The sequence below is a fragment of the Herpailurus yagouaroundi genome, unplaced genomic scaffold (genome assembly GCF_014898765.1).
Source record: "Herpailurus yagouaroundi ecotype Mexico unplaced genomic scaffold, PumYag 188, whole genome shotgun sequence".
In the NCBI taxonomy this organism is placed as follows: Eukaryota; Metazoa; Chordata; class Mammalia; order Carnivora; family Felidae; genus Herpailurus; species Herpailurus yagouaroundi.
The window spans coordinates 22,189,604-22,202,692 of record NW_024412419.1 but is presented as its reverse complement, the minus strand read 5'-3'; the positions used below and the strand labels follow the sequence as shown (position 1 = coordinate 22,202,692).

General features: G+C 54.8%; 2 protein-coding genes across 5 annotated transcripts; both read left to right on the top strand.

The window, feature by feature from the left end:
- The first annotated feature begins 896 nt into the window (after positions 1–896).
- Positions 897–11,137, top strand: MPV17 (mitochondrial inner membrane protein MPV17). 4 transcript variants are annotated; one of them, XM_040496327.1, is made up of 8 exons: positions 905–994; positions 1,491–1,565; positions 8,026–8,141; positions 8,362–8,454; positions 8,549–8,644; positions 8,902–8,934; positions 9,173–9,225; positions 10,214–11,137. In XM_040496327.1, the coding sequence occupies exons 2-8, from the start codon at positions 1,496–1,498 to the stop codon at positions 10,281–10,283; spliced, it is 531 nt and encodes a 176-aa protein (XP_040352261.1). In that variant the 5' UTR covers positions 905–994; positions 1,491–1,495; the 3' UTR covers positions 10,284–11,137. The 4 variants fall into 4 exon arrangements, 3 of the variants coding, with proteins under 3 accessions (XP_040352261.1, XP_040352263.1, XP_040352262.1); XM_040496329.1 differs by lacking the exon at positions 905–994 and adding an exon at positions 1,006–1,165; XM_040496328.1 differs by lacking the exon at positions 905–994 and adding an exon at positions 1,006–1,200.
- Positions 10,779–12,862, top strand: UCN (urocortin). The gene is made up of 3 exons (XM_040496334.1): positions 10,779–10,858; positions 11,733–12,050; positions 12,304–12,862. Exon 3 carries the CDS (start codon positions 12,317–12,319, stop codon positions 12,695–12,697), a length of 381 nt encoding a protein of 126 aa, XP_040352268.1. The 5' UTR covers positions 10,779–10,858; positions 11,733–12,050; positions 12,304–12,316; the 3' UTR covers positions 12,698–12,862.
- The last annotated feature ends 227 nt before the right edge of the window (positions 12,863–13,089 follow it).

The following is a 13,089-nucleotide window of genomic DNA, read 5'->3' as shown; positions in this document are numbered from 1 at the left end:
CCTTTGTTTAAAAATGGCTTTTCCTAGAAATACATTTTAAAAGCTGAGGTAAAGAAGAACCTGTGGTGATATCCCCCAAAACGTCTCCTTATAAACCCCTAAAACTGAGGGGTTTGAAAAACAGTTAAACAGATGAGGAATCTTAAATTCTAATACTGACCAAGGCTGCAGAGACCACTAGTTATGGAACCAGTAAGGACCTTCTGAGGTTCTGGAATCCTGTGCTTTCCAGGGAGGAGTCCTCTTTGCGCAGCTTTTCTTTTTCTTTTTCTTTTTTTTTTTTTAATGTTTATTTTTTATTTTTGAGAGAGAGTGTAGGTGGGGGAGGGGCAGAGAGAAAGGGGACAGATGATCCGCAGAGAGCTTCGCGCTGACAGCAGAGATCCCCATGCAGGGCTGGAACTCACCAACCACTCACCAACCGTGAGATCACAACCTGACCAGAATGACTGAGCCACCCAGGTGCCCCTGCGCGGCATTTCTAAAGGCCCGTCGTGGACAAAGACTGAACTAGGTGCTAAGAGGATGGCAAATACAAACGACGCAGTTTCACCTATTCAGGAGCTCACAATCAAGGCTAGTGAAGAACCCAAGGACACTGAAAAAATAACACACGCACTTAACTATGTTTCCAAACTGATGCCCGAGATTGAGCAAGGCGTCAGCACCTTGGCCAGTTCCGGGGCGCGGGAGCAGTGAGGGTCTACCCAGGTTGAGAAGCCCGGGCCACGGGGAGAGGGGTCAGGAGGAGGCAGAGGTCAGGTGGGAAGCATGGCAGGAGGGGCCCTCACCGAGACCGGGCGCACACTTGGAAAAGGGTTTGCTCACAGACTGAGAGCTGAGCCGTTCTCCACGGGTATTTGTGGCTCAGTCCACTCCCACTCCAGCCCCGGGAGCCGGGTTAAGCTTGGAGGCCAGCCGGGCGGAAGGGCGTGGCTTGAGGCGGAAGTCCCGCCTCCTGTCGGGTCACGTGAGGGGCTGGACGCGAGAGCAGGTGAGTGGCTGGTGAGCCGTCCCGGGCTCAAAGCATCGCGTGCTGAGAGCGCCTAAAGCGCCTGTGACCTCTTCCAGGCCAGGGAATGATAGGCCCTATTTCCGGTTGGACTCAGGAAGGATGCGGGCTGGTTCCAACCGAGAGTGACTCAGGGGACCAACCAAGCTCTGGGTAAAAGCCTGAGCAAACTGTCCTTACGTGTCTCGGTACGGAAGGAGGTCCCCAGGTGGCCTTGCTTCAGGGCGGGGGATGGGGTGGCTGGTAGCTGCCACTGACATTCAGTAGCCGCTTACAGCCCTCCTCTATTACCTGATTGCCTAAGACGATCCCTATAACAGGAAGTTGTCCAGGAAGCATCTCTCCTGAGGCCTCTGCCCCTCTAGGACATATTGGAAGCGGGAGGGGGAGAGGGAGTGGGCACAACGGAAAGTCAAGCGTCTCTTTAATTGTGGGGAGAGGCCATGAGGGTAACCCCCCTCTCCTCTTGGCTTGACAGGAATCATGGCACTCTGGCGGGCATACCAGCGAGCCCTGACTGTTCACCCGTGGAAAGTACAGGTCCTGACAGCTGGTGAGTGAATAGACAGCTGGTGAGTGGAGCCAGAGCAGGCTGATTTGGGAGGCAAAAGCTCGCCCCACCACACCTCCCTCAGTTGCTTCTATTCAGCCCCCTTGAAGAGTTAGCTGTCTGTCATCCCAAGTTGTCCCCAGGCTTTGGGAAGGTGGGTCCCCAAGGCTGTTCTTAAGGAAAGGGTATGCCTGGTTGTAAAGTAGGATCTGAAAGTCCTCAGAAAGCTGAGGAGTCATCCCTTTGGGATAAAGGCTCCTCTAACATCTTACAGTGTGCAAAACACTTTCAAGACACATTTATCTCATAGGGTTGTCACAAAGATCTGAGAGTCTGCATTAAGTCACCTAATAAGTGCTGGGATCAGGACTTTTACCCCAGTTTATTTTCTTTGTGGTATTTTTTTTTTTTTTTTGGTAAAATGTATCTTAGCATACAAAAGAATAGTTAAGACGTGTGTACAGTTTAAATAGTATTAAAATTGATTACTTTTGTGTCAGTACCCAGCTCGAGACCCCTTGAGCACCTATCCCTAACTTGACTTGTATAGCCGAGAGGACCATTTTCATGAGTTTTGTTTATACAACTCTTTTGCTTTTCTTATAGTTTTACTACCTATTTATATATCCCCAAACCATATACTAATCAAGGATTTATGTTTACTCCAAATCCAGTGACTGGATAACAACCTCACAAAGGCAACCCAGTGACTTAACCTGCATTTGTTACCATCTTTATTTTGCACATTAGCTAAGAAATCCAGAGATGGCACAGAGATAAGTAAGTTTTATAGTGGCGGGGGGGGGGGGACTAGAAGGTCTATGACTCTTGGAGCAGTGCAAGAGTGAGCAGGTTAAGATGGGGTCTTGCCTATGTTTAGAGGAAGGGAACAGGATTCTAGTGAGGACCATGGGCTTCTGGAACGAAGACTGTCAGGAGGAATGGCAAGCTATGAAAGCCAGGGAGGAACAGCAGTCTTGTTACTGGAATAGCCCCACATCAGCACTAGAAAGTTCACCGGGTGACTGGCCAAGGGTTGGACGCTTTTGCCCCTCCCCGGGCCCTTCTCCAACCTCTTTGCCCAACCACCCCATGTCCTGTCCTCAGAGTGTCCGTCAGCCTGCATGACTCACCTGGTTGCGCGCGTGGTGACTCATGCTGGACTGTGTGGCTGTGATGGGGACTGACACGCTGGGCCCTTTGCCAGCCTCAGACTCCCTCAGGGCCCTTAACGGCCGGAAGGAAGGTTCCCCCTCCTGGCCATCAAGAATAGAGAGGGAGGGATAGTCCCTGTGTTTCCCTTCCCAAGGGATGTGCAATTGACAAGGGGAGGAGCTAGAGTTCAGAGGGGCCCAAGTGCATATGTGTGACTGGACTGGGGTGCTGGAGCCCTGTATCTCCGTCTGGGTGTGTGGCTCTATACCTGCATCGTCTCCGCACAGCCCTGATGCACCTTGTAGGTAGCACTTTTCTCAGACATCTCCTTCCCTACTGCTAATGTGTTTGGATCAAACTACAAATGAAGGGAAGAGGTGGGTTTAGCTCATCGAGCTGTTTTTAGATCCTTGCACAGTGCTTCCTAAGGTCCCATGGGGTAGCTCATCACACTGGAAGACAGAAGAGAGATTTCAGACTTGGACTTAGAAGACCAGGTTTTGTTTTTGTTTAAAAAAAATTTTTTTTTTTGGTAATGTTTATTTTTGAGAAAGAAAGCGTGAGCAAGGGAGGGGCAGAGAGAGAGAGACACAGAGTCGGAAGCAGGCTCCAGGCTCTGAGCTGTCAGCACAGAGCCCTATGTGGGGCTAGAACCCACAAACTGTGAGATCATGACCTGAGCCAAAGCCAGATGCTTAACCGACTGAGCCACCCAGGCGCCCCAAGACCAGGTTTTGAATCTCAGCCATAGCACTCAGTAACTGCGTGAACCAGGCAAGTAAATCAGTAAACCTCTTGGAGCCTCGGTTTCCTTATTTAGGAATTGAGTTTCGTTATATGACCTCACAGAGTCAGTGTAGGAGTTATCTCTGTGAAAAGGCTTTAGAAATTTGAAGAAAAAAAAAAAAGTTCAATAGACATAAAGCCTCCTGGACTTGGCCCTTTCCATGAGTGTTGTCAACCCTAAATGACAAGCTATTCTTTTTAGAGTGGTTTTTCAGCTGAGTTTGTTCCATTTGCCTTAAATTTGATCATGGGTGACTATCTTACCCTTGGCTCTCCAAATAGCAGAGCCTGGGGTTTTGATGCAGGTACTTCGTAAGGGAGTAGCAATTAATCCTGCAGGGGAAGAGGGAGAGCCAGTACAAAGATCATATTGCATACTGCTTAGGACGTGTGTCTCCTCATCCCTTAAAACGGACCGAGAAGCTCTTTGAAATGCCTCTTAAAACTATATGGGAGAATAGTCTTTTCTGGAGACAAGAAGAATCCTTTACCCACCAGCTCTCACCCCACATTGGTCAAATGTTTGCCACACGGGATGTCAATGCCTGTGTGCCCCCGGATCACATGTGCGTGGTCCCAGGTAAAGCATCAACAGCACAGCCCCAGATATGACTTAGGCCTGAGGCAGGATCGATCAGGTTGAGCCACAGTAGTGGCCGGAGTAAGAGATAAGTGAATCAAGATCTGAAATGGTTCAAAAGAAGTGTCTGATACCCCCCAGCGTTGGCCAAGCCAGAGTCATGAACAGAGCAGCCTGGGAAGCGTGTTGTGCAGAGTCTGAGTCAGCCTTTTCCCGTCCTTTCTGGAGGGCCCTTCCAGTCTCCAGTGGGCCCGGGGCCCAGCTCCATCCAATCTCCGGCCACTCTAGTCCTGCTATGGAGACAGCCAAGCTTCTACAGACCCTGGTTTCCCTAGAATCTGAATTCCACCAGGATGTGAGGGCTCAAAAGGCATTGGAGCATCCAGTCCAGCCCCTGATACCACAGAGCAGGCAGGGGGCAAGGGTGATGTGCACCGAGGTCCCCATGGCCGGTGGTAGAGCTGGCATTGGAACGTAAGGTGCTTCCCAATGCAGTGCTCTGCACTCAAGACCGCTGGGGCCTTAGACTGCGGAGCATAGCCCCAGCTGGTCTGGGCTTCCATACCTGACAAAGCTGCAGAACCCTCCATTTTGTCTCGTTTTCTAGCAGTAGGATGGCTTCGGGCCAGGCGTGGGGAGAGCATTCAGCCCAGTCCCAGAGGACACACTCTCCCCTCTCTCTGCCCAGCTTCAGTTGCCTCTGGGCTCTATCAGACCAAGCCCCTGGCCCAGGCAGCTATTTAATTGTGGAAGATTCTGGGGAGGAGTGAATCTACAGCACCTCGGGCCCCATGCCGGGAGCCCTACCTGCTGCCCCAGGCCTTCTGCACTCAAGGACACGTTTCCTGCTCCTCACTCCAGCTTCCTGCCCCTCACTTAGCCTTCTCATCTTCCATTAGTGCTTTATTTTCTTGCCTCTAAGACCCCATACACAAAGTCAGGAGGGGTACAAAGTGGGGCAAGTGGGGAATTAAGACGAGGGTGTAGAAGTTGGGGCTTTTCCACTAGTGGGCAGGGGGTGGTCCCAAACAGATCTCTGCTCAGAGGCAGCCTCTCCCCAACCCCCTCAGTCCGCTGAATCCGGTGGTGAGTGACGGCATGAGAACTGGCACCTACCCAGGGGCATGATGTCACACCTGCGCCAGCGTCTGCCTGCTGGGCTCAGCGCCCAGCCTGGCATTGGGGCATCACTGCCCAGCAGCCCCTCACCCTGCCCCATCAGGGCTCGGGCTTCACATCTCTGCCCTGACCCTCTGGAAACAAATCCAAGGAAAGGGGAGCCAGAGCACAGAAAGATCTAGATCAACCAAGTATGTCCAGGAGGCCTCCCAGAACCTGGTGGGGGCCTGCTTGGGCTCTGCACTGGGGAAGGTGGAATGAGGAACCTGAATGTCAGCTCTTCTTGCTCAAATTCCCTCGGCCCAGAGACCAGGCCTTGTTCTGTGCTCAGACCAAAGCCTTGCACCTCCCTGGAGTTGCTGCAGGCCCAGAGTCCTTCTGATGTGTGGGCAGAGGAGGAACTGCCGGGCACGGTTTTTTGTCTGAAATGGACAAAGCTGGCACGGGCTACAGAGCTACGTGCCCACTGCCTCTCGCCGCTGCCCTTTGCTCAGGAGTCCCTCGGGTTCCATGAGCGTGGTCTGGGGGCCTGGAAGCCATCTTTCTCAAAGTCCTGCTGGCTCCCAGGACTGTGGTTTTCATTCCTGCTCTGCCGTTAGCTTGTTGGGTGACTGTTGGCAAGCCACGAAGAGTGAAACACACACCTTCATCTCTTTGTGGCTCTTGTGACCCAGGAAGATTGCTGCTTGCCCTCCCCACAAGGGGACAAGGAACAGAGAGGGTCAGCTCCTGGGGAGTAGAAGACAGAAAGGAAGTGCATTAGTCTAGGAAGTCTCTTTGATGTGCAGCCTTTGGGGCCTTGTTTGGGCAGGAACCCCCTGCGAGTAGCAGAGCAGCCGAAGGGGCCTCTTGGCACCCGCTGACCCCTGAGCCCAAGTCTCAGCCCCTGCCGTGATTCCCTGGCTTCCTGCTCCTTCTTGAGAGAAGGCCTGGGTTCAGCCCAACTCCGCTCCTTACCAAATCACCTCAGCTCTCAAAGATGGTAAATGGAGGTGTGAGTCTACATCCCAGACCTTTCGTGAGGATCGAATATGCGAGAGCCGTTTGTAAGTTAAACAGCTTGCCCAAGTAGAAGGTCAGACTGTTACTCTCTTCGTTTAAGAAGTGACTGCCTTCTGTTCCACCCTGTCCGGGGCTTCTCAGGGTCCCCTTCCCTTTCTGCATGGCCACAGCAGCAACCCCTCCCTGGGGGGGTGTGAGCGAGGGCGTAGGGAGATAAGTGCTAACTGCGTGGAGCAGGGAGGGGGGAGCAAGCCTTCAGTTCCACCTGTCTGCACACCTTGAGCCTGACACGTGGTCCTGCCGGCTGGGCTACTCTGGGGAGCACTCACACTTGGAGTTCTTCATGCCTTTCCCAGAGCGGACCTGTTGGTTAGGTGTGGCAGGGGATAAGAGAACAGAGATGTCTAGGATTCTGTCCTTGGCCTCTGGGAGGTTGTGGCTAGCCATGTTCTGGGAAGAGCCTCCACCACTTTGAGAGTTTCTGGGAGAGGTTGCCTTGATGGTTTTGTCAGGGGTCCCAGAGCTGCTCCACGGGCCTGGGAGTGCCGTCACCCGTGGGATGGGGGGGGGGGGGGGGGGGGGGCGGATCACAGCCCCGGCCCTCCGCCTTCTTCAGCTGCCTCTGACGACACTGCTCAGGGGCAGGGCTTTGCAGAGGGTGCAGAGGAAGAGTAGTGAGGGTGCAGCCGGTGTGGACGTCAGAGCCAGCTCTGGACCAAGGAATAGGGTTAAAGGATGTGTTTGCCCAGTGCTGATTGAGGGCACAGAGACAGTGGTAGCCATGGGACTGGAGGGGGGGCCCTCATTACTCAGTGAGATGGACGGGCAAGCTGGAGGTCATACGGTCACTCCCGAGTGACCCTATGTGTGTGTGTTCGCTAGGAACCATCACGCCACCATAACTGACGGGGGCTCTGTAAACAGTGATGATTTCTGTCTCAGTTTCTGGGTGTGGGTGTCTGACTAAGGCTGCTTGGAGCGGGGTGTCTGTGTGAGTGCCGGAAGGGGAAGCAGGTACAAAGGCCTGGGAGAGAAATGGCTATAATATCTATTGTCAGCTCAGTCTGAGGTTGTGAATGCGGGTGCCTGGGTTTACCTGATTGTGCCAGGAGGTAGCCAGGACTCCTCCTTGTGGGCACTCTTACCAGCTCAGCCACTCATCTTCCCGCATGGGACCATTTAAACACTCATGTTTTAGAAAAAGAATTATTTTTGCTGTTATCCATAAGTAGAGACCTCAAGACCCAGGGGACGGACATTGTCCAGGGTCTTGCCTTGGACTGGGGGGAAGAAACCAGGGTTCCTTACCATTCTACACATGATCTCTTCGTATTGTGGAGTCCTGGAAAAATCACTGTCTAGGGCATCAGGCCACCTGGTTCTTGCCTTGGTTCTGCCCCTTACTGGTTATAGGAGGTCCCAGGCCTTCATTTCCATACCTCGTAAAGCAGGAGTTTGGATGGGATTATCTGGAAGGCCTTTCCAATTCTGATCGTCCTTGGTTCTCAGCCCCAAGCACCTTAAATTCTCCTTCCTCTAGCTGCAGTCTCTGACTGGGACTTCCCTTTATTACTCTGTGCAGAGTCCATGGGCCCTGGCCTGATCAAGGCTGCTCGTCCCAGTTTCTAACAGGACACAGGGGAGATGTCACCATCTTTGGGAGAGGAGAGTTTCGAAGCAGCAGTGAAGGACTGGCTCTTTGCCCCAGAATTAGTCTCTTGGGCTCAGAGTGTCAGAGCCTCATTCAGGGACTCACTTCCCTACCTGGAATGGCAGCCCATGTCCAGGAGTGTCCTGACAATACCCGTGTACCCTGCACAGGGTCCCTGATGGGCCTGGGTGACATTATCTCACAGCAGCTGGTGGAGAGGCGAGGTCTGCGGGAACACCAGACTGGCCGGACCCTGACCATGGTCTCTGTGGGCTGTGGCTTTGTGGTAAGTTCTGCCCACAGCCGGGCTGCTGGAGGATCGGACGGTGGCCTTAGTTCCATGTCATTCTTTAGTTTCCCTTGGCCTCTCTCCATCTAAGCCAACCTTGAGTGTGTGCTTCCACTGGAATTTGGTTTCTAATCCTTGAAGAGAGGAGCTTTGTGATGCAAAAGCCAAGTGCTTCCCTCACTGCACACCCTCTCTTCTCCCCGGGGTTCACTTTCAGGGCCCCGTAGTGGGAGGCTGGTACAGGGTTTTGGACCGGCTCGTCCCTGGCACCACCAAGGTAGATGCGCTGAAGAAGATGCTGTTGGATCAGGTGAGCCGAAGGAGAAGGGGCTCAGGAGGGGTGAGCGGTGCTGGGGGAGGGCGGGGGTTGAGGTGCTCACAGACCTTTAATTCTTCTCCCCTAGGGGGGCTTTGCCCCTTGTTTTCTAGGCTGTTTCCTCCCACTGGTAGGAGCACTCAACGGACTGTCAGCCCAGGACAACTGGGCCAAGCTACGGCGGGTGAGCTGGGCAGGTGTGGGGCGGCCTCTGGTCTCTGGCCGGCAGCCCGCCAGTCCCAGGGGAACGAGGCAGGTTTCATGGGGACGAGCCAGGTGCGAGTCCGGGCCGAGTCCCAGGCTCTGGAGAAGAGGAGCTGAGGGGTGTGGCACAGACTTCCTTGAACAGAAGTCAGTGTGGGGTGTGACACGCAGACCAGGAGGCGGGGGCGGCTTGGAAGTAAGTGCCAGGGTCAGTTTGTTCCTTCTTTGTCTCCTCAGGACTATCCTGATGCCCTCATCACCAACTACTATGTAAGCGATGACACCGCCCCTGCCCGTCCTGCTTTCTTGAGTCCAGACGTGCCCGGGATGGGGGTCCTCCTGACATAGAAGCCCCTCCGTTGGGATGAGTGGGCACCACACTCAGGGAAGCACTCACTCAGCTGCTCACCTTGTTCTTGTCTGCAGAAGTCGGAGTGAGACCAGGCAGTGAGTCCGGGGGTCGGGTGATGGAGGCAGCCCCCCAACCTTTACCTTCGTTCTCTTCTAGCTCTGGCCTGCTGTGCAGTTAGCCAACTTCTACCTGGTCCCCCTTCATTACAGGTAAGACAGGTTCTACCCCCACCCATCAAAGAAGATGCATAAGGCGATTCTCCTTTCAACCTCGAATCACGTTAGAGCCTCCCAGAACACTGCCCCAGCCGCAGCGCCTCACACTCTCAAGCATTTTATTCAGAACCTCTTATCCATTCAGAGCCTGTCCCAGCACCTGCCCACTGACCTTCTTTCATCTTCCTGGAGAGGCTCTTGCTCCACAGCCCTGTCTCCGTCCCACCTGAGCTCCCACCTTTGATGGCATATCTGCAGGGACAGTGCCTGGGGTGGGGGTGGGAGGCAACAACCTAGGTTAGACAGAAGGGTAGACGGAAGAGCCAAGTGGGAACCTGGCCAGGTTAGTCCACTGCAGAGTATTACTTTACCCTAGTAATAAAGGTAGTTGCTGAAACCACAGTAAAAATATAGTGGAACTCAAGGTGAGTAGTTGAAACTATTGGGGATGAAGGGATTTGGGGAACAGGGAAAAATATGAACTCTTCAGAGGGGACAGAGTCGACATTGACATGAATAGCATAGCTTAAAGGAAGAATTGGGGAGCAGATTCTCAACATTAGAGTCTTTGCAACACTCTTTGAAACTAGAGGAAGGTAAATTTACAATAAGGAGAAGGAGGTGCCACTTTACATGGCAGGCAGCGCAGTTTTGGAAGATAAAATCGCAGCTGGTGTAAGACAGACAGACACGTGTAGTCAGAAGGAGCCTGGACAGGAGTGAATCAGAGCCACACTTGGCAAGATGAGGGTGTTCAACTTTGAGGCTCTTGTCCAGCAGACAGAGCTCTGGGGCAGTGCCAGACCCCAACCTGCTTGTCCTCCGGTCTGAGCCACACGTCCCTCCAGGGCTGAAGGAAGACCTGAATGTGGACGTTCTCAGAGACAAGCCCTCCTTTTCTGTTGCACTTTCCTAGCTCTCCCCACCCCCTTCCTTGCTCCCCATTCTTCACCATCCTCACGCCGCCCCTCCTGTCCCGTAGACTGGCCGTTGTCCAGTGTGTGGCTGTTCTCTGGAATTCCTACCTGTCCTGGAAGGCTCACCGGCTCTAGGCCCGCCTCACTCCATTGCCTGCACTTGTGGGGATGCCGCTTGACCCTGGAGCCACCAGACAGCCTCCTCAGAGTGGGCACATCAGCTTTCCTGGGGTTCCGTGCCACTCAGAACTTAATGGGCTTTGCTCCTGTCTCCTCTTGAAACCATTAAAACCCTTCTAATGGTTTTGTACAACCACCACCATAAACGTTCGTTGTACTGTATGGTCTTGTCAACCTTCGTTTATACTCATATCCCAGCAGTGCCACTCACCCCCCACTCTTCAGAGACACGTCTGTTCTCTAACCTTCCCAGCCCTACAGTAACTCCAGCTCTTTGGGGGCCACAGACCCTTTATGTGGTGCCTCCAGAAGTATGCTATTAAATATGTAGTCTGAAACCTGCAAAAGCGGTGAGTAGGACGCAGCAGAAACCTATGGGGCAGTGAGAATTTCTAGAGCCGGAAAGAAGTCTAGAGACACCAACCCTGATCTTCTTTTACAGATGAGCACACCAAGGTCCATATAAGTGAGGTGACCTGTCCGTACCAACAACCAGTGGCAGAGTGGAAACTTGAACCCACATGCTATAGGTGAATGTTTGTATCCCCTCCAAAATTCATGTTAAAGACCTAATGCCCAAAGTGATAGCATTAGGTGGTAGGGCCTTTGGGAGGTGATAAGGACATGAGGGATTAATGTCCTTCTAAAGCAGCCCCAGAGAGATCCCTCACCCCTTCCACCATGTGAGGACACAATGAGAAGGTACTTTTTCTGCAGGTCAGCAAGTGGGTTCTCACTAGAGAACCAGCACCGTCAGCTTGGACCTCCCAGCTTCTAGAACTGTGACAAATAAATGTTTGTTTATAAGACGCCGAGTTGATATTTTTGTTGTAGCAATGTGAAGAGACTGAGACAGGTTCCCCGACTTCCTAAGCGATCTTAACTGGAGGTCAAAGGTATAGTAATACTGTGGCTGTGATTCCCAGAATAAAAACTCACATGGCTAAAATACCACTTTGGGGCAAACTCAGTAGATGGACCCACCTTTGTGGTCTGAAAGCACCCAGAGGCCAGAGACCCTCCTTTTAATGGTGCCTCACCTAGACTGCTCTAGAATTTAGACCACGGGGCTGGAATAAGATCAAGAATCCCACCTGCCTTGCTGCCTCTGGGGTGGTAACCAGAGTCCTAGCTGGGAGCCAGCTGTACTCCTGATCGCCTTAGGTTGTGGAGCTGCTAGCCAGGCTAGGGGCTAGGTCTGAGCAGCACAACCTCTCAGTGCCTCCGGCCCCTTCTAGAGGCAAACAGCAGGGTGGGCGCCACTGACAGCCCAGCGGTCCAGCCTCTCTTTTGTGTGTCCGGGGAGACTGGCTACCTGACTGGTCTGATCTGGGGATCGCCCTAGTCCCTGCCGGCAGGTAGGGGTCTCTCTCTCTCTCTCTCTCTCTCTCTCATGGCTCCCAGCGCAGTCGTTAAGCCCCACCGGCTTCTCGCTCTCCTAAATCTGGGGCCGCTTCCAGCCCTGGCGCCAGAACGCAGAGTCTCTGGTTCTGAGGTGCGCCCCTCCGGGTCTCGCAAGCGGCCGGACTCGAGGCTGCGGCCGTCATTGCTTCTACAATCAGTGCATGTTCCTCGCTGACGTCAGTAGGAGCTGTCCGGGAGCTATATAAGGCTGGCGGCGGTCCCGGGACAGACCCCGTGTTCCCCAAGGCGCCCTCAGCCCGCCCGGGGGACAGAGACTGGAGCGCCGTCCTGCAACGTGCAGACGCTCTCCGGCAACCTGTGAGTGGCTCGGAGGAGCATCCGCCCTGACTCCCTCAGCACCCGGACTCGTCGCATAGCTCACCCATCGCGACTCGCTCAGAGGGACGGAGGGAGGACAGGGTGGCGCTGGGCTGGGCTGCGCCTGGAGGGAAGGCTGTGGGCACGGGCGGCAGCCGCAGGGGCCCGGCGGGGGAGCTGGATGAGCGCGGGAAGGGGAGTGGCGCCACCTGCCCCGGGCGCACCTCACCCTGCGCTACGCCTGTGTGTCCAGGGCCGGCGGCACCATGAGGCAGGTGGGACGCGCGGCGCTGCTGGCGGCGCTGCTACTCCTGGCGGCGCTGCGCCCGGGGAGCAGCCAGTGGAGCCCGGAGGCGGCGGTCGCGGGGGTCCGGGACCCGAGTCTGCGCTGGAGCCCTGGGGCGCGGAACCAGGACGGCGGGGCCCGCGCGCTACTCTTGCTGCTGGCCGAGCGCTTCCCGCGCCGCGCGGGGCCGGGAGGATGGGGACCCCGGACTGCGGGAGAGCGGCCGAGACGGGACGACCCTCCGCTATCCATTGACCTCACCTTCCACCTGCTGAGGACCCTGCTGGAGCTGGCGCGGACGCAGAGTCAGCGGGAGCGCGCCGAGCAGAACCGCATTATATTCGAGTCCGTGGGCAAGTGATCTTCGGGGGGGTCTGCGGCCACGAGAACCTCGACCCCCGTCCTCCACCCCCTGGGCCGGGACGTGCGCGACTGGAACTGACCCAGTCCCGCCGGGCTATAGCGGCCCAGGGATGCCCTGAGCACTCTGTGCGTCACCAGTTTTTAATAAAAGTGCTGAAGAGCCTTTGGCCTCGGTTGTGGGGCGCAGGGAGCCACGACAGGATGGGAGCCCGGGGGAAAGTGCGGCCTCCTATGCCGGCGGGAGGGAACCAGATGCTGCATGAGGGCTCCCGCAGAACGGCTTTCAGCCAGGGCCCCACATCCCCAACGCCCCCAGGAACTCAAGTCCTGGTGCCGTCGCACCACCCCGACACTCCTCCCTTGGCACTGGGCTAGCGAACCCGTGCCCTA

What these genes read in the sequence shown, in the direction of transcription:
- MPV17 (XM_040496327.1), top strand. Translation starts at nt 1,496, where the DNA reads ATGGCACTCTGGCGGGCATACCAGCGAGCCCTGACTGTTCACCCGTGG. An exon ending in AGAAGATGCTGTTGGATCAG is followed by an intron (nt 8,455 to 8,548) that starts GTGAGCCGAAGG and finishes CTTCTCCCCTAG; the next exon opens with GGGGGCTTTGCCCCTTGTTT. An exon ending in CCCTCATCACCAACTACTAT is followed by an intron (nt 8,935 to 9,172) that starts GTAAGCGATGAC and finishes GTTCTCTTCTAG; the next exon opens with CTCTGGCCTGCTGTGCAGTT.
- UCN (XM_040496334.1), top strand. Translation starts at nt 12,317, where the DNA reads ATGAGGCAGGTGGGACGCGCGGCGCTGCTGGCGGCGCTGCTACTCCTG.